The 19,350-nt window shown below is 49.8% G+C and overlaps 1 protein-coding gene across 2 annotated transcripts in view; it reads left to right on the plus strand.

The window, feature by feature from the left end:
* Positions 1-11,962: 11,962 nt before the first annotated feature.
* The window catches only part of LIN9 (lin-9 DREAM MuvB core complex component), a 47,217-nt gene continuing 39,829 nt past the window's right edge, over positions 11,963-19,350 (plus strand). The window contains exon 1 of one of the 2 annotated variants that reach the window (XM_075595487.1): positions 11,963-12,200. Coding sequence is in view for 1 of the 2 variants with exons in the window: in XM_075595486.1 (XP_075451601.1) it covers positions 15,945-16,059 (115 nt within the window). In the remaining variant the exon portion in view is untranslated. Of the gene's footprint in view, positions 12,201-15,815; positions 16,060-19,350 lie in introns of those variants that run through there. The other variant, XM_075595486.1, reaches the window with a different exon arrangement.

The following is a 19,350-nucleotide window of genomic DNA, read 5'->3' on the forward strand; positions in this document are numbered from 1 at the left end:
TAGCTTCTCTGCCATTTTGTAATGTTTTGTTTCATTATTATAACCGTTCTGTTGGAGGTGGCGTGCTAAAGTAATCGGGATGGAGCTACAAATGTAGCATGTGATCTTGTTCTCCCAGTTAGGCTTGTTCTTTAGTAGGTGCGGTGCGCGCGCGCGCCTGTGTGAACGCGCCTGCACTTGACGCACACTTTGTGTGTATGGTCCGTGCTGAAGGGAGCGACAGGTTTTGTGTGTGTGTGTATTGTGTGAGTTAATAATTTATTATATATTTTTCAAATTAAAAAAGACACGGTGTAAGAATAAATTATTTATTAACACATTGTGCACACGCATAACAGCGGCGCAAAAACTTTTTGCAATCTTCCCCCTCCTGTCGGCTGGCTCCACGCTCACTGCCGTGCGCGCGCGCGGCTCTAGTCTAGGACGGCTGGCTATTCACAGACAACTATAAGGGCCGCGCGTGCGCCGACTATATTACTGGCCTTACACAACACATACCAGTGTAATACTGATATGCAATGTTGGCACAGTATATGCCATCATATCACACCATGGAACAGAGCGGCCTGCTTTATCTGTATATATTTACAAAGGAAGCAATTTGACATCAAAATGTGACAAAGTAAAGTGTAATTCAACGAACATTATACCAATTTACAGACTGTCTGTAAAAATTGTAAGTACAATGCTGTGTTCCGCGCACGATACCGTAATTATGAAGCACTTTGAATCCCATTGGGAGAAAAATGCTATATGAAATAGTTATTATAATATAACAAAAATGTCATTGATTATTTAAAAAATCTGTCAATTTATGGCATGAATGACCTAGTTTTAACCAATAATCTTCTTTATGGGATCAGTTCGTCTTACTACACCTTTAACCAAAATCTTAATGCTACCCCCATCTCCAGCAGTGCTCTGCATGTTAACACTTAACAAGCCCCTCTTTCATTAGTCTGCATGAGAATACATTGGTAAAGTTCACAGACTACTTTAACAGCTAATTTAATTTTCCTAAACAAGGCGTTATTCTTAACGCACCAATCCCCCCTTTTCGTTTATTTATTTTTATTTTTGCATCTATTTTTCACAGAATTTGCACCGGGGATCCTCCGGAACAGAATGGTAGTTTTTTGTTTTGTTTTGACGCTATGGGAATGCCCTGGTTGCTGAGACACCAGTTTAGTTGCTGGTGTTATTGCTCCCATTTGGGAAATTGAACTGGCTCCCACAACCATCCTTGCTCCCACAGGCTACAGGGAAGCTGCAACACCACTGTGGTTATGATATCGCACAACCACGATTGCCAGCTTTGCATAGCCAGGACAAACACCAGCATCTAATGCCGAGCTCATACACTCCGCTTGCTTGCGAGAGGGCGAGCTCTTGCTGCAGTAGCACACGCGATCTGTGCTCATAGTGTAGGGGGCTATTGGGGGGGGGGGAGGGGGAGCGTGGCGAATGCGTTGCAAAGCTGGTTTGCCCTCATTGACTGAACCAGCTCACGTGACGCCACACGGCAACGCTTGACAAGACAAATGTTTTTGTCTCTTCAAATCGCGGCCTCCATAGGCATCAGTCAATTTGAGGTTGGCGTGCGAGCGCGATCACAGGCTGTATAATCTCAGCCTAACATGGTAAGTATCTTGGGAACCGGGCGTCCCCGGAGTGAAATAATGTTGCAGTTCTCCTTCTGAGGCCCCCCCTCGACTAATTTGAATTTGGTGGAAAATGGGGAGGGGTAGAGGGAGATCCACTGCGTTCAATTTTCTGAAGGAACCATGACGCTTTTGCTAGTCTTGATCAGTGTAGCCTGGCCACATTACATTTTGTACACGTCCCCTCCCTGGCCGATGATCAAGCACAAGTAAAGGGTGAGGGAGAAAGGGAAGGAGGAGGTTGTTGAACTCGCTGCACACATTGAGACTATAAAGAATGGAATATATGAAACCAGGTAACCAAGAGGTTAACTATCCAGGCGCTTCCAAGAGTCTATAGAAGACAGCTGCATACTGATAATAGGTAAATGTAATGCTGACCAGATCCCAAAACAACCGATTAACACAGTCTTAGCAATAAACAAATAGCTCTCCTTAGAGCACCAGTGAAAATTGTAATTGTAGACTCACGGTTCTGAAAAGTGATAAAAGAGTCTGGCGGATCCTCTTACGCGTTTCAGCCCGTCGGGGCCTTTTTCAAAGAGTTGAAAAAGGCCCCACGGGCTGAAACGCGTAAGAGGATCCGCCAGACTCTTTTACCCTGATGTTTGAATAAATCGTGTGCTTCATCACCATTGCCTGCTGCGGTTTCATTTTGGGCTGCGCGCCGTTCCTGCCTCCCACGGGGTTAGTGTCTTCATATAAAGAATGGAAGAGGGCAGAATTAAAACTCCCCACTTTTCATTTACCCTGACGTCAAACAATTTTATTTTTTAAATGCAGAATTCTGTTTTCCGTCACCCAGATTTAAAGCCTTCACATGCCACGGTTATTCGTTCACTTTGCTGCTTGAAAGACATCAAATCTTTAAAGGAACCATACCACTGGGGCAGGAAGAAGGGGGGGGAAAAGGGCACTGTACCGATGAAATTACTTTTCCCCGCATGATTTAATTACCCTTCAATTAAATATTTTTAAATGTTTTTATTTTCACTTTATTAGGAGCACTGTAATGTTTGTCTTATCATGGGCTGTCTTTTCTACATGGCCAATATTGGTATTATTTTCTAAAGAGTAGCTGAGAAATAGGTAGGGGGGGGGGGGTCACACTGTTTGAAATGACCGTGAAATCCCCATTTTCACAATCAAGAGAAGGCTTGTACAAACCCCTTCAAAACCTTATTTCAACTAGGGGAAGAATAAATGTAAAATGTAAGAAGAAAACAAGGTTTTAGATTTCAAATTAAAAAAAAATTATATGCTATTTTTTTCTCATGCAAAAAATTTCTATCCCAAAATTTACAGCATTTCTCCTTTTAAAAGAACGCAATGTTTTTGGTGGTATGCGGCAAGTGTATTTCCCCAATACCGGAGTGGGTATACAGCGTTTATAGTTCTCCAACAACGGAGGGAAATGCACACCGTTTCTATAACGGATATCTGAGCTTCCTCTGCGCTAACTGCTCTGGGCTTGAGTGACAGTTAACAGAAATAGAGTTCTGATTTCCGTACGCAGTGCTTTGTCAACCCCCCCATACCTAAAATCTGATGTTCAAAAATGTTCAACATCAAAGCAAAGGCGGTCAGCCAAAGACAGAAGTTAGTTGGTTTTTTTCTTGTTTTATGGGACCCATTTGTGTTAAATTAAGACATTTGCTTAAAACTTGTTATTTTACAAACGCAATCTCTTCAAACAGAAATACCCTGAAACTATGAAATAGGCAGTACAGACAGTCCTCGGTTATCCAACACAATGCGTTACTCCAAATGGCGTTGGATAGCGAAACGTTGTAAAGCGAAACACGTTTTCCCATAGGAACACTGTTTAAATGAAAGGTTCCGTTCCTGAAAGCATGTTTAACACTAAAATACACCAAATATTTTACGCAGGCAATAAGATATGCAGCACACACATACATTATATAGTGTATATACTGTATTATATATATAATATAACATAATAAATTATATAGTATAATATAATATATAGTATAATATATTATATATATGCTCTTACGACGCTTTGCAACGTTGTGTATATGTGTATATATACAACGTTGCAAAGCGACATAAGGGCGTTGAATAAGCCGTTTTGGCGTTGTAAAAATGAACATAGGTATGCATTGCATAGCGTTGGATAAGCCATTCGTTGTAAAACGAAGCGTTGTAAAACGAGGACTGCCTGTAGTGACTTTTTATCATCGTCCGTGTGTCCGTGTACATCCCAAAAGCCAACAGGACACGGAAGGATAACAAGTGTTGGCACCCAAACTGGGGCAAACCATAATGTTAACTCTGGTAATGTAACGATGTGCTGTGCTCCATTTGCGCCACGAGTGTCCTGGGGCGTGGTTATAGGAGCTCCGTATTATGAGATGTCAAAAGTTGCGGCTGACTCGTGCGGATTTCCTCTTCTCTGCACCAAGCCCAGCAGGTTTAGGTGGTGCTAGCCTCTACTCCAAAGAGATTTGTGCTGAATGCAAGAAGCAAGATTTAAGAGATGAATACATGTGAGAAAAGATGAGGTAGTTTCAGTGCACCAATAATCAAATTAATATGTTCCACTATGTACAATATCCTTATTCTTTCAAATGGGATTTGTTAGGGGGCTCAGACCCAAATAGCAGTAGGCTAGGGGTTATAGCAAAGGCTAAACAATTGATTTTGTGATCTCTTGAAGTGCGCGTCTGGTCACTTTGTCCATCTGCCACCGTCTCCGTATACAGTCACTTTTAGGTAGGCGTCACTAATCCACAATGCGGGTGTATTGCACCCGATCCAGTGATATCTGCTTCTGACTTGAATGGTAGTTAATGCCGGGTCGGGGTGGGCTACCGTACACCGCGGCTTAGTGATTCCCAGCCAATAACTGATATGGGGACACACTTTCCCTTTCCAACTGTCATTCCACTGGCTAAGCACAGTTACGTGGTCTAGTGGAATGTAATTCTTAAAGGGGCCATGTTGATGTCCCCAGCAACCAGGATAAACCAACGATACATTTATCTAATCTAACAATTAACTCCTCTCCAGGTACATAACATCATAGGTACAGACAATCAAACAGTTTTGACAGCATTCTTGTTACCCCAGAATGTTCTACATTCACCAACATCTATTTCCAGAGTCATGGGTACTACCCATCGAACAGTACTAATTATAGGGACCTCAGTCGAAACTCCTGGTAAGTCATAGGTCAGTCTCATGGTGGGGGGGTCTAGTCTCCCTCTTAGGACGTGAGGCTAATGCCGGAGTTATGACGTCTACTTCCCTTTCCACCTTAGGGGGCTCATATGGTACCGGTGACTCAGATATTGCGGGCCCTGCACTAGGGGAAGACTCACAGTCATCTATCACGGATTCCTCAGGACCTATGTTGGTAAATTCCTCTGCTCTGGGATCCAGTTCAAGAATAACAGTTTTTTTCTAAATCCTGAGACCCTACTGATTGTATTTGGGGACACGGTTCGAGACAGGCAGTTCTTCCCTGTTAAATATTTGCCAAGTGCCCTAACATTCATTCCCCGGGGTACCCCTCCTCTTGTTCGGACTCCTCATCACTGTCTTGCCTACCCTGGCTAACTGGATTTGTATCAGAACCCTGTCCTCTGTTCAATCGATCGCTTCTCCTGGTCCTATGGGGTTCTCTTGGAATGTTTTCTCTCTGACCTATTAGCAGGAGGTGGTTTCTATGTAGATTCTTTGTGGGCCCATTTCCCTTTTCAGGCCTCACTCGATAGTAGATAAGCTAGGACTCCCGTCTACCACATAAGGCTCAGTTTTCCAGCTATTTGCTATTTCGTTTTTTCCTGGTATCCGGAATCTGGGGATAAGGACTCTGTCCTTCAGTTGTAGCTCTTGCCCATGTACTCGGCTTTTGTTTCCACAATTATTTGTGTCAGCTGCAGAAGTGGCCAGCTTGTACACTTCTTGTAACTGGTCTCTGAGTTTCTGTACATATTGCATGTACGTGGTTGGGGATGTGCCATCTGCTGACACTCCAACACACAGGTCAATGGGCAATCGGGCTTCCCGTCCAAACATTAATACGTGAATACCCAGTGGATTCATTCTTGGTGCAGTTATAAGCATGGACTAAGTGGTGTACATGCTGACTCCATCTTTCGTTTCCTTGATTATTTAGGGTACCCATCATATTTAATAGGGTCCTATTGAATCTCTGGTTGTGGATCTCCTTGTGGGTGGTAAGGCTTGGTTCTGGATTTTTTTATCCCACAGATGCACAGTAATTCCTTGATAAGTCAGCTTTCAAAGTCCCGTCCTTGGTCGGAGTGTATCCTGGCTGGTAATCCATACTGGATTAAATACTTGTCCCATAACAATTTGGTGACTGTAGCGGGGAATGCTTGCGCATACCGGGTGAAAGTGATCTGTGACCACTAAGATATTACTGGTGTTCCTGCTATCTGACTAACAGTAAGTCTGTGCAGACTAAGTCAAGTGGCCCACAGCTGGTGATATTGGTCAAGGGTGCGGCCCGGGTAGGCAAAGTCTGGTCACACACCTTCCACAGTTCTTACAATATTCCTCAACAACCTGTGCCATACTGGACCAATAGAATTGATCTTTCACTAATCCCATTGTTTTGTCTGTGCCCAAATGGCCATGATCGTCCATGTAGTGAACGTAGAATCACTTGCCTATACCGGTACAGAAGTACAAGTTGCTTAATCACCAGGTGCTGCGTTTTCTTAGCAACTCTGAACATTACTCAATTCTCAAGAACCAGGTTATCCCCATTGCCTCACAAGGAGTCGGCTCTCAGGGTGCTCCCCGATGACTGCCAGAGGCGACTGCCGGTCCTTCAGAGCTGACCACACTTCTCTCAGTCCTGGGTCTGTCTACTGCGATCGGGATAGATCTTGTCGGTTTAGTTGGGGTAATCCCTCCATGGTCAACTCTGCGGGGTGAGAGTACGCTAAAGGAACTCCAGTGGGAGAGATCCCCATACTATCAGCCACTCTATTTGGATTCTCTGTGGTAATTTGTGTCTGCATTTCTACTTGCTTGCACATTGCGTGCACTCCTGCAGCGGTAATCTTTTTCCAAAGTCCATCCTAGGCTTGAGTGTCCCAGTGAATTCGTGACCATGCATCCGCATCAATATTTTGTTTCCCTGGTCTGTACTTTAGACTGCAATTATAAGTGGCCAATGCTGCCAACCACCTGTGTCCAGTGGCATCCAGTTTCGCTGATGTTAGAATATACGTAAGGGGATTATTGTCTGTGTGCACTACAAAAGCTGCTCCATATAGATAGTCATGTAGTTTGTCCACTACCGCCCTTTTCAAAGCCAAAAACTCCAGGTTATGTACTGGGTAGTTTCGGATGGCATCAACCCCCGCCTCACAAACGCTACTGGTCTCAGTCCCTCTTGGTGCTCTTGTACAGCACTGCCCCCAGTCCATCCAAACTGGCGTCTACATGCAGCACATATGGCTTTTGTGGACCTGCAAACGCTAGTACTGGCGTCTTCATCAGGCAGGCTTTTATGGCTTGGAATGCCTCCTCGCACTTAGGAGTCCATGTGTTCCAAAATGGTTCATTCATTTTGAAATAATCTTGACTGGTGGCCCCCGCAGCCATGATATGCCCTTTTGGTGGTGGGTAACCCTTTGTCAGCTGTGTCAAGCTTTGGACTACAGCTGAGAAGTTGTTCACGAACTGTCTGTAATACCCGCAGAATCCCAAGAAAAAACGCAGTTCTATTAGCTGCGTAGGCTTTGGCCATAATGCAATAGCCTCTAATTTAGAAGGATCGGTGCCCACTCCTTTCTCAGATACGATGTGCCCTACATATGTGACAGACGTCCAACAGAACTGACACTTGTTCACTGATAATTTTAGTCCACTGTCACTTAATCGATCTAACACATTCATCAACCGAGCTTCGTGTTCCTCCAGGTTTTTCCCAAATACTATTATATCGTCCAGGTATACCAGCACTTCAAGTAGGTTCATATCTCTCACTACTCATTCCATTAGCCTTTGGAACGTAGCTGGGGCCCCTGACACTCCCTGGGGCATCCGCTCAAACTGGTAGAACCCCAACGGGCATATAAAGGCAGTCTTCTCTTTGTTGTGTTGGCTCATTGGGATCTGATAATATCCACTGTGAAGATCCAAAACTGAAAAACACTTGCTCCCAGTGAGGCAATAAAATGCGTCTTCTATACGTGGCATTGTGTACTGATCTGGGGTTGTCCTTTTTGTTCAATGTGCAATAGTCAATACACATCTTCATGGCTCTGGTTTTTTTCCGGGCTACCACTATCAGTGATGCATACGGGCTTCTGGATTCAGAAATTATGCTAGCTCTCAGTTCCTGAAGGTGTCTCCTCACATCCTCCATATCAGCCGGGGCCAATCTCTGTGACCTTTCTCTAAAAGGGCGAGCATCATGAAGACGAATCTGGTGTTCCACTCCATGGGCTTTTCCTCCATCCCATTCTTGAGTGGAGACAACCTCTGGCCTATGAGCCATTTTTTCCTGTAGCTGTTTCTTCAAGTGTTTTGGAATAGGACTGTCTCCAAAATTGAACATGTCTGGCGTCAGTCTTCTGTTATGAGTCTTCTTCGTCCGAGCTGGGCCCATCACTTCAGCACTGTACCGGTGAGCTATCACAGTGCCTCTTCGTATCCACACATCATGGGAGGTCTCATTGCTCACTTCCACTCCTATAGTATCTGTTTTTCCTTTCTGTATGGACAGCACTCCGGCCTTTACTAATAGTCCCCCAGGAAATTGTCCGGGGGCAGGGTTTTCTATAATTACGGTGGAACCTTTTACTTCTTGATAGATGGTCACCTTCCCTTCAATTCGACATACATGGTGGGAGGCACATTTTTCGACCAAAGACTGGCCCTACGGATTTTTCCTATGGGGGTCAAAAGACTTGTTAGTGGCTTCATTCTCGGCTCGTTGATATGCCTTCAAACACGTAGGGTGAATGGTCAACGGCCGATATTAATCCTCTCCTCCAACAGTCTGGTACCATTCGCTAGTCTGCTGAAGATGTTCGCATTTGTACCTATTATGGCTTCGGCTTCTCCGCCTTCACGGGCTTCAGGACATATTAGTGCCACTACTTCAAGGGGTCCAGCTACCCCAGCAATTTCATTGGGAAATTCCAACTTCACGACCACGTATCCCAAGTACGGATAGCTAGTTTTCACTGAGGCCCTACACAACAAGTCCATTCAGCGGCTGGTGTTGCAGATATTGGTTGTACCATGATTGGAAGATTATAGACACTTATCCAGAAGAACCTTGCATGGTTTTCCTTCAATTGACGCTATAACTCGGGCAGAAGGGCCAAGAATCCCAATTGGCAGATTGGAGTACCCGCCGATGCTCGTTAGTCACGGAGCTTCTCTTCGTGTGGGGCCTGGCATGCTCCCTTACCTGTCATTTGCCTGCTTCTTGAAGGCTTCTCTTGCTTTTGATGCCTTGCAGTACGCAGCCGAATGTCCATGTTCCCCACACTGGAAACAACCCATACCTCGATTTCTAGGGGACCAGTCCGGGCGTATGTGGACGAGTACCCACTGAGGCCTTCTTTTTGGGTGCCGCAGCCATCAATGTGTTCATTTGCACAGTTAGCTCTTGAATTGGTTTTCTAAGCTCTGCGTTGCTAGCACCGTTCTCCTCACAGCCTCCTGCACTGGTAAAAGCTACCCTGGTTTGTGTAGTTGTAGTTCTAAGTGCTGCTCTGGTCTTTTTCTTGTCCTCTTCCGCACCCACTTCCCAGATAAGCTGTTCAAATGTGGGAGGCTCCTCTTTCCTGTCTCTAATCCGTAGTCGTATCACGGTTAAATCGTCCAATAATGCGGCCCGATCAACTTGTTATAGTTTCTCCTTGTCGGCCTGACCAGATTCAATTCTTCCCCTTAATACCACGCGGTATAGTAGCTTCTCTATTCTATGTAAGTACTCAGAGAACTTTTCCCCATCCTGTTGTAGAGAATTCCTAAACTTATAGTATAGATCATCAGCACTCTCCGTGGTCCCATAAGCACATTTCAATACATCCACATTGGTTACTGTCACCTCTGAGGATCGCACACGTAACGCCTTTATGGTGTCTAATGCTGGGCCTCTCAGACTCTCTGTAATCCTTTTTCACTTCTCCCCATCAGAACACAGCCAGTCACGCACCATTTGGGTAGCAGTGTCCATCCAATTTTCAAAATCATCCTCCAATACAGGGATAGGCTTCACCCCGGAGAATGTCCTTAGTCGTGTGTAGGGGCTATTCTCACTGATGGGTTTCATGACTCTGTCTAGTACTTGTCCCACCGCTTGTAATAGGGGAAGAAGGGAAGGGGCAGAAATTACGTTCAATGGTTATGGGGTGGCTGCACCATCTCACTCACAAGTTCGTCTAGAGTCTTCCCTTCCTTCAGTAATAATTATTTTACTCTATCTACTAGTCGGTTAGGGGGCAGGTCATAAACTGCAATAGCGGGACTATATTGAGTAATAATAGTCCATACAGTTGTGGCATCTACCCCGGGTACACTTGTGGGTCAATAACTTCAGAGCATATACAGAATATAATAAAAAAAAATCATAATGTAACACTTTTTCTTTTATCCGGATTCTCCCCCACACTTGCACTGTTTCAAGCACCCCATTAATAGCTACATCATCGACAGTTTCATGGATTCCTGTTACTTTAAAGGCCTTATCACGGTCTAATTCCCCCCCCCCCCCCCCCCCGAAAGCACCACTCAGTTAAGATGGTGGCACGCATGGTGACAGAAAACCCTTGTGCACTACACAAAATGGCTGCCATCACGTTTTTTAATGGACAGTATCAGTAGATATCCCTGCACTTGTGTCCCCTTTATGGTGAAAATCTCAGCAGTGCCTCCAATGTAACACCTCTTTATTTTACCTCCGATTATATGGCCTATCACTGAGGTGGGAGCCTGAGTCCTATGGGTTACTGTTTAATTCTTATAGTGTGTGTGGTACATGATGCGTGAGTCTGTAGTGACTAGACACAACACAGTGGTAATGCATTATAACAAGCTTTATATACTCATATAGCGATAATTCGCGACGTTTCATATCTCGTATGAATCAGTACGGTGACTCTTAATCTCAGAATCACTCCATACACACTTAAACTATACCAACAGTGTGAACGCTGCGCAAACATATAATACTTTTTTTTATCTCTGTCCGGCCTCCCAATCATGGGGTACTGGCCTGTAGATCCTGGTGTGCTAGCACAATCGTTGGAGCTCATAAACTGTGTGTGTTGCAGGCCTGGTGCTTCACAAAGATCAAACTGTGATGGCAATATAACTGCAGTTTATATCCTTTGTGGGTCAGCTCACCCACTCCAACATGGTGTAATTCCTGCACAGATGGTCTCTCTAATCTCTCCCTGTAGTAGCCTCTGTCTACCTGCTTCCCTCTGCACTGTGAGGTCCTGGACTCTGCTGCATGCACTGGTCCAGTGGGGCAACTCTCTCTCTCTCTGCAGTTCCCTTAGGCTGCGTTCACGCTGCCGCTGAGCGTGCGTGGCACATTTACTTCAGTTAATGTGATTCTGCACGGCCACGCGCACATATGCTCTCCCAAGCTCGGCGCTTGGGGAGACAAAGAAAATTGATTTTGAAGCGCGCTCAACAGCAGTCAATGCACACAGCACACAGACACACACGTTACACACACAAATAGCCCTGATCCATGCCCCCTCCCCCCACCCCCCCAATCGCGCTTGCAAAATTAGGCCTCGGACATGGTTAAAAATACAGCGCTGATGCTCATGCAGGAGATTTTTTTTGTCCTTGCATGAGTGTCAGCGTACGCACTTGTGAGGCAGGCGGGAGGCGGGGCTAGCGTGCACGTCGCCGACATCACGGACTGCCATTGGCTTTTGGCAGTCACGTGACCGGCCCGCCGCAGGAAAATTTAAATTGTACTGTCGGCTGCAATTCCACACTTCTCCGCACGCCTGCAGAAGCGCCATGTAAAGCCGCCCTCAGTAGGGATGGTGGGGGTAAGTGTTCCGCCTCAGCGCGGCTCAGCACTGTCTTTTTGACCATGGCCCTGGCCTTATGCAGGACAGCCTGCGCTCATGCTTGGAGAGTCGGTGACGTCATTGCTTTCAAGCATGAGCGCGCTCAGCAGCAGCGTGGCCGCAGCCTTAAGGGTCCTGCATGGACTCTTTGTGCAGGATGGGCCTGCACACCCTCACTCCCTCAGCTCCCTTTCCAACTGTCACCAACTGTCATTCCACTGGCTAAGCACAGTCACATGGTCCAGTGGAATGAAATTGTTAAAGGGGCCATGTTTTGTGCTGCTGGCACACACGGGGTTACAACTAGAAGTATGAATATCAACATTGATGAAAATATCTGCAACCATGTCAATCAATATGTATTGTCACTGCAATGTTCCCAAGCATGGGGACACTAATAAACATTGAGGCTGCACTAGAAGAACTACTGGCGCCCATCTTTTCCATCGCCCAGCAGACCACTGATCGGCCCTGAGACAAGGTAAATGATTGCTGATGTAACCTCCTTAGGGAGCCGGGCAGGGAGGATTACAACTATTTCATTGCTTTGTTTACTCTTTTCTCTAGTGGAAGAAATTCCAAATGACACAGTATATAATTAAGTAATAATCCCTGAAGAACAGGGCATTACTGGCCAACAATGCCCTGGCTGGAAGAGTTGAAGGCCCGAGGCGAAGCCGAGGGACTTTAACCCAGCCAGGGCATTATTGGCCAGTAATGCCCTGTTCCGAGGGGATTATTACTATCACAGGCTAAATGTAGGATTTTTTTTTTTAATTTTTCATAAAAAAAGATACACTTTTGCAGTCATATTGATTTTTATCTGAATGATTGTCTACATTCTTATGCGTATACTGCAAGTTTATTAAAAGGAAATTGCACACACACATATTATATACACACACACAAACTCTGCAACCCCCCCCTCTATATACACACACACTCTGCAGTCCCCTCTACACCCACAAAACACACTGCAGCCGCCCTCCTACTCCAGCGGTGCGCAAACTGGGGGGCGCAGGGTTTACAGAGACCCCCTGCGCTTCCCGAAGGCACTTAAATTAAGTGCCGGGGGAGCTGCAGGGCCTCTGTAAGCCTTTACTTACCTTGACTCCGGCGGCTTCCTTCCCGCGTTGCCATGGTCAAATGATGCAGCGAGGTCATGTAACGGATGTCATGACGCCGGAGCGGAGGCAAGTGGGGGGGCACGGGAGTGAGGAGACCGTCGGCAGGGGGACGCAGGGAAAAAAGTTTGCGCCCCCCTGCTCTACACTCACAAAACACACAGCAGTCCCCCCTCTACACCCACAAACACACACTGCAGCCCCAACGTAAACCCACAAAACTGCAGACAAAAACACACCAAAACACACACTGCAGCCCTCCTCCAACCTCTACACCCACTGAACACACACACACACTCTGCAACCCCCCCCCCCTACACCCACTGCAGCCCCCTGTAAACCCACAAAACTGCAGGCACAAACACACCGAAACACACTCTGCAGCCCTCCTCCACCCTCTACACCCACTGAACACACACACACACACACACTCTCTGCAGCCCCCCTCTACACCCGCAAAACACACTGCAGACACACCAACAAACAGACTACTGCCCCTTCTACATCCACAACACACACACCAGCAGCCCCCCTCTACACCCACTACTAGGGTTGCCAGGTGGCTTGTCCAAAAATACTGGACCCCCATGCCCCCCAATACATATACAAAATACCCCCACGCCTCCCATATACAAAATAGCCCTACCTCGCCCCATCATCATCTCGGCTCATCCTGACCCCTCATCATCATTTCAGCTCATCCTGGCCCCCCATCATCATCTCAGCTCATCCTGGCCCCCCATCATCATCTCAGCTCATCCTGGCCACCCAAATTGTGTCCTTACCTTATTTCCAGGAAGGACACAGACTTCTTTGGGCCGCCAGGGTGTGGGCTCGCCCTCCCGCCTGTCCTCTGATTTGCTCTCCGCTCCTCCAATCAGGGACAGGCTGCAAAGACACTCACAAGTGCCCTTGACTGTGCACGGCCACCGTCCGCGGCCCGCCCCCGCCTCCAGTCTCAGTACCAGGCCAGCACTTCCAGCCCCCCGCTGCCGCCGTGCTTGCGCTGCCAGCCCTCCTCCGCCGCAAAAATGGTAATACCGGACACATAGGTGTCCGAAACAGACTCTGCTGACCCCCTTTACACCCACAAAACACACACAGACACACAAACCTTTCCCCTCACTCTCCTGTCTGGAGCTCTCTGCAGGCAGGGTGGGGGAGGAGTCAGTGCCTGGCTGCAGGCAGGGAGGGGGAGGAGTCAGTGCCTTGCTGCTGCCTCCTGTCCAATCACCTCCCCTGTTTGAGAGCTGATCTCACTCTGAGAATGAGAACTGAAAGCTTATTTGCTGAAAAACTTGGCAGGGTACCAAAAATTCCGGGCCATTACTGATTGGTTAAAATTCCGGGCATTAACCAATCAGAGAGCAGGGATTTCAATAATGCCCGGAATCTAAGGCCTCGTTCAGGGTGCTGGCTTCGGAGGGAGGGCGTGCTGCCGTGCGTGCTGCCGTGAGAAACAAAGTATTCAATTTGAATACTGGTTTTCAGGGTAGCAACCGCCCTGTATCCGAAGCCAGGAGTTGAAGCTGACTACAGTTTCAATAAACGAAAATTTCGTTTTTTGGAGCTGCAGCAGCGTCACAGGGACCTAGGCAGCCAATGAAATCATTCTTCAGAATGATTTCATGACTGCAACTTGGATACTTACCCTGCCGTGTGTAACCCCGCCCCCTCCCCGCCCCCTCCCCAACGCTGAAAAGTCTGCTGGGGGATAAACACAGATCGCCCAGCAAACTCCCGCACTGCCTGCCTCCCGCCCTCCCTCCGAGTCCTGCAGCTGACACCCTGAACGAGGCCTAACAGTTGTAGTATAGTAATCTGCTGATAGGGTCTACCTTGACATAGTTGCAGGCTTAACATTATTTTTTTTTTGGCCAAAAGATTGAAGTAAATGACCTTACTTATGAGAAAAAATATATATGAATGAACTAAAGAATTTGTCATATTGGATATGCATTGGGGCTTCTGTGTTTACTGTTGTATGTGTTTAGTAGCACTTCAGTTGGCCCACTATTAAGTTTCTATATTTATAATACTTTGGTTTTGGAGCTCACGAAGATTAGAAATACACAATCCGTTATTTTCTTGCGCCATGTAGCACATTGCTCAATACGGAATGAATATAACCTCAGTGGCATTTCCCTTGTGTGTGCGCCTCTCATCCAGTCAGGATGGGGTGTTTAGGGCATCTTGTTAGGATCTCTGCAGAATCCTAGATACCTTCTCTGTCCAAAATCTGACCACTTTCCCAGGATTTTGGAAAGAGCAAATGTCAGACGCCAGGTAACTATCCTGGTGAACCAATATGGTCATCGGGACCAGCCTCCCAGTGGCGGCCAATACAAACTTTTGCAACGTTGTGACATGACCATGCAGATTTCAGGTGGGTAATTATTAAAAAAAGAATAATAGTTAATATTTTGGGGGAGGGGATTACTGTTTTAAAAAAAAATACTTTTTTTTTTGTCCAGAGCTTCTAAAATGTGACTTATTTTGGCCATGCCTGATGACATCGTCTCTGACTTTGTGCAGCAAAGGAGGACATAGAATGATAAACTGTCCCAGTGTGTCCTGATTCAAGGCCCCTGGGCCACTTTAGTTTTAAACCTTGCTACAGTAAATACAAATACTATTTGTGTGTTCATTTGCATGTCTGCAATCCTGTCCATCCCCGTTATCGCTGAGCAAACAGAGATTGAGACATTGGTCTAATAAGCAAAACTCTGCCCATATATTAATGCTACAACGCCAGGAATGTTTATTTTATGCAAAAAGCATCTGCAACGCCCCTTATGAATGTGTAGTATTGTGAGTATTTCGTTATGTGTGGGGGGGGACGACGACTGTATGTTGCTATGGTTACGGGAGGAACTCTCGAGACCAAGAAAGAAGAGTTAAACCAGCAGTCAGGTGACCGCGGCTCGCGCACCAGCGCGCGGCCTTCCCGTCCGCGCGCTCCTGCTCGCGCTGTTGTTTGCCGACGTCACGATCTCGCCCTCAACGCGAGCGGGATCCCGAATGGCGGCGCTGAGAGGCGAGTTCAAACACAACGGAGGCGTCTCCAGCCCGTGAGCCGAGGCGACCGGGGCCGCTCACCCATGAAACGCATGAAGACGGCCAAGGGCTCGGCGGGGCCGGGGGCTGAGGAAGGGGAGAAGGAGGAGGAAGAAGAAGAGGAGAAGGAGCCGCCGCCGGACAGGGGGGCTGCAGAGGGTAAGAGACCCGCCGGGTCCTGTCAGTCAACTCCGGGGGCCCGGGTTACGCAGACAGCTGCTGTCATGTTGTGCCCCGAGCGCTTGGTGTCTGGGACCGATACAAACGTGGAGATTGGGGGGAGGGTCTCAAATGTCAGAAAGGTCAACCTGTTACACTGACCCCCCACCAACCTGTTACACTGACCCCCCCTCCCAACCTGTCACACTGACCCCCCCTACCAACTTGTCACACTGACCCCCCCTACCAACTTGTCACACTGACCCCCCCTCCCAACCTGTCACACTGACACCCCTCCCAACCTGTTACACTGACACCCCTCTCAACCTGTCACACTGACCCCCCCCCCTCCCAACCTGTCACACTGACCCCCCCCCTCCCAACCTGTCACACTGACCCCCCCCCCCTCCCAACCTGTCACACTGACCCCCCCCTCCCAACCTGTCACACTGACCCCCCCCTCCCAACCTGTCACACTGACCCCCCCCTCCCAACTTGTCACACTGACCCCCCCCTCCCAACCTGTCACACTGACCCCCCCCCTCCCAACCTGTCACACTGACCCGCCCCCTCCCAACCTGTCACACTGACCCCCCCCCTCCCAACCTGTCACACTGACCCCCCCCCCTCCCAACCTGTCACACTGACCCCCCCCCTCCCAACCTGTCACACTGACCCCCCCCTCCCAACCTGTCACACTGACCCCCCCTCCCAACCTGTCACACTGACCCCCCCCTCCCAACCTGTCACACTGACCCCCCCCTCCCAACTTGTCACACTGACCCCCCCCTCCCAACCTGTCACACTGACACCCCCCCTCCCAACCTGTCACACTGACCCCCCCCCCTCCCAACCTGTCACACTGACCCCCCCCCTCCCAACCTGTCACACTGACCCCCCTTCCCAACCTTTCACACTGACCCCCCTTCCCAACCTTTCACACTGACCCCCCCTCCCAACCTTTCACACTGACCACCCCCTCCCAACCTTTCACACTGACCCCCCCATCCCAACCTGTCACACTGACCCCCCCTCCCAACCTGTCACACTGACCCCCCCCCTCCCAACCTGTCACACTGACCCCCCCCCTCCCAACCTGTCACGCTGACCCCCCCTCCCAACCTGTCACGCTGAACCCCCCCTCCCAACCTGTCACTCTGACCCCCCCTCCCAACCTGTCACTCTGACCCCCCCTCCCAACCTGTCTCGCTGACCCCCCCTCCCAACCTGTCACGCTGAGCCCCCTCCCAACCTGTCACGCTGACCCCCCCTCCCAACCTGTCACGCTGACCCCCCCTCCCAACCTGTCACGCTGACCCCCCCTCCCAACCTGTCACGCTGATCCCCTCTCCCAACCTGTCACGCTGACCCCCCCTCCCAACCTGTCACGCTGACCCCCCCTCCCAACCTGTCACGCTGACCCCCCCTCCCAACCTGTCACGCTGACCCCCCCTCCCAACCTGTCACGCTGATCCCCCCTCCCAACCTGTCACGCTGACCCCCCCTCCCAACCTGTCACGCTGACCCCCCCTCCCAACCTGTCACGCTGACCCCCCCTCCCAACCTGTCACGCTGACCCCCCCTCCCAACCTGTCACGCTGACCCCCCCTCCCAACCTGTCACGCTGACCCCCCCTCCCAACCTGTCACGCTGACCCCCCCTCCCAACCTGTCACGCTGACCCCCCCTCCCAACCTGTCACGCTGACCCCCCCTCCCAACCTGTCACGCTGACCCCCCCTCCCAACCTGTCACGCTGACCCCCCCTCCCAACCTGTCACGCTGACCCCCTCCCAACCTGTCACGCTGACCCCCTCCCAACCTGTCACGCTGACCCCCTCTCAACCTGTCACGCTGACCCCCTCTCAACCTGTCACGCTGACCCCCTCTCAACCTGTCACGCTGACCCCCTCTCAACCTGTCACGCTGACCCCCTTCCCAACCTGTCACGCTGACCCCCTTCCCAACCTGTCACGCTGACCCCCCTCCCAACCTGTCACGCTGACCCCCCTCCCAACCTGTCACGCTGACCCCCCTCCCAACCTGTCATGCTGACCCCCCTCCCAACCTGTCATGCTGACCCCCCTCCCAACCTGTCACGCTGACCCCCCTCCCAACCTGTCACGCTGACCCCCCTCCCAACCTGTCACGCTGACCCCCTTCCCAACCTGTCACGCTGACGCCCCTCCCAACCTGTCACGCTGACCCCCTTCCCAACCTGTCACGCTGACGCCCCTCCCAACCTGTCACGCTGACGCCCCTCCCAACCTGTCACGCTGACCCCCCTCCCAACCTGTCACGCTGACCCCCCTCCCAACCTGTCACGCTGACCCCCCTCCCAACCTGTCACGCTGACCCCCCTCCCAACCTGTCACGCTGACCCCCCTCCCAACCTGTCACGCTGACCCCCCTCCCAACCTGTCAGACTGACCCCCCTCCCAACCTGTCACGCTGACCCCCCTTCCAACCTGTCACGCTGACCCCCCTTCCAACCTGTCACGCTGACCCCCCTCCCAACCTGTCACGCTGACCCCCCTCCCAACCTGTCACGCTGACCCCCCTCCCAACCTGTCACGCTGACCCCCCTCCCAACCTGTCACGCTGACCCCCCTCCCAACCTGTCACGCTGACCCCCCTCCCAACCTGTCACGCTGACCCCCTCTCCCACCCCGCCTTGCAAAACTGACCCGCACCCACCTCGCAAAACTAACACCCCACCTCGCCTTGCAAAAGTGACCCCCCACCACTCACCTCACCTTGCAAACTGACCCACCCCCCTCGCCTTGCAAAACTGCCCCCCCCTCGCCTTGCAAAACTGCCCCCCCTCGCCTTGCAAAACTGCCCCCCCCTCGCCTTGCAAAACTGCCCCCCCGCCTTGCAAATCTGCACCCCCCCCCTCGCCTTGCAAATCTGCACCCCCCCCCTTCGCCTTGCAAATCTGCACTCCCCCCTCAGCTTTACAAATCTGCACCCCCCCCTCAGCCTTGCAAATCTGCACCCCCACTTCGCCTTGCAAATCTGCGCCCCCCCCACTCGCCTTGCAAATCTGCCCCCCCCCCACTCGCCTTGCAAATCTGCCCCCCCCCCACTCGCCTTGCAAATCTGCCCCCCCCCACTCGCCTTGCAAATCTGCCCCCCCCTCGCCTTGCAAATCTGCCCCCCCCTCGCCTTGAAAATCTGCCCCCCCCCCCCACACCTCTGTGACTGCACTATTGTCTTTCTTGGGTCATCAAAAATGCATTTGCAGAGATTTCTGCAAACTATTAATCTCACATTTTATAGTTTTCTAGAGC

The sequence above is a fragment of the Ascaphus truei genome, chromosome 4, assembly GCF_040206685.1.
Source record: "Ascaphus truei isolate aAscTru1 chromosome 4, aAscTru1.hap1, whole genome shotgun sequence".
NCBI lineage: Eukaryota > Metazoa > Chordata > Amphibia > Anura > Ascaphidae > Ascaphus > Ascaphus truei.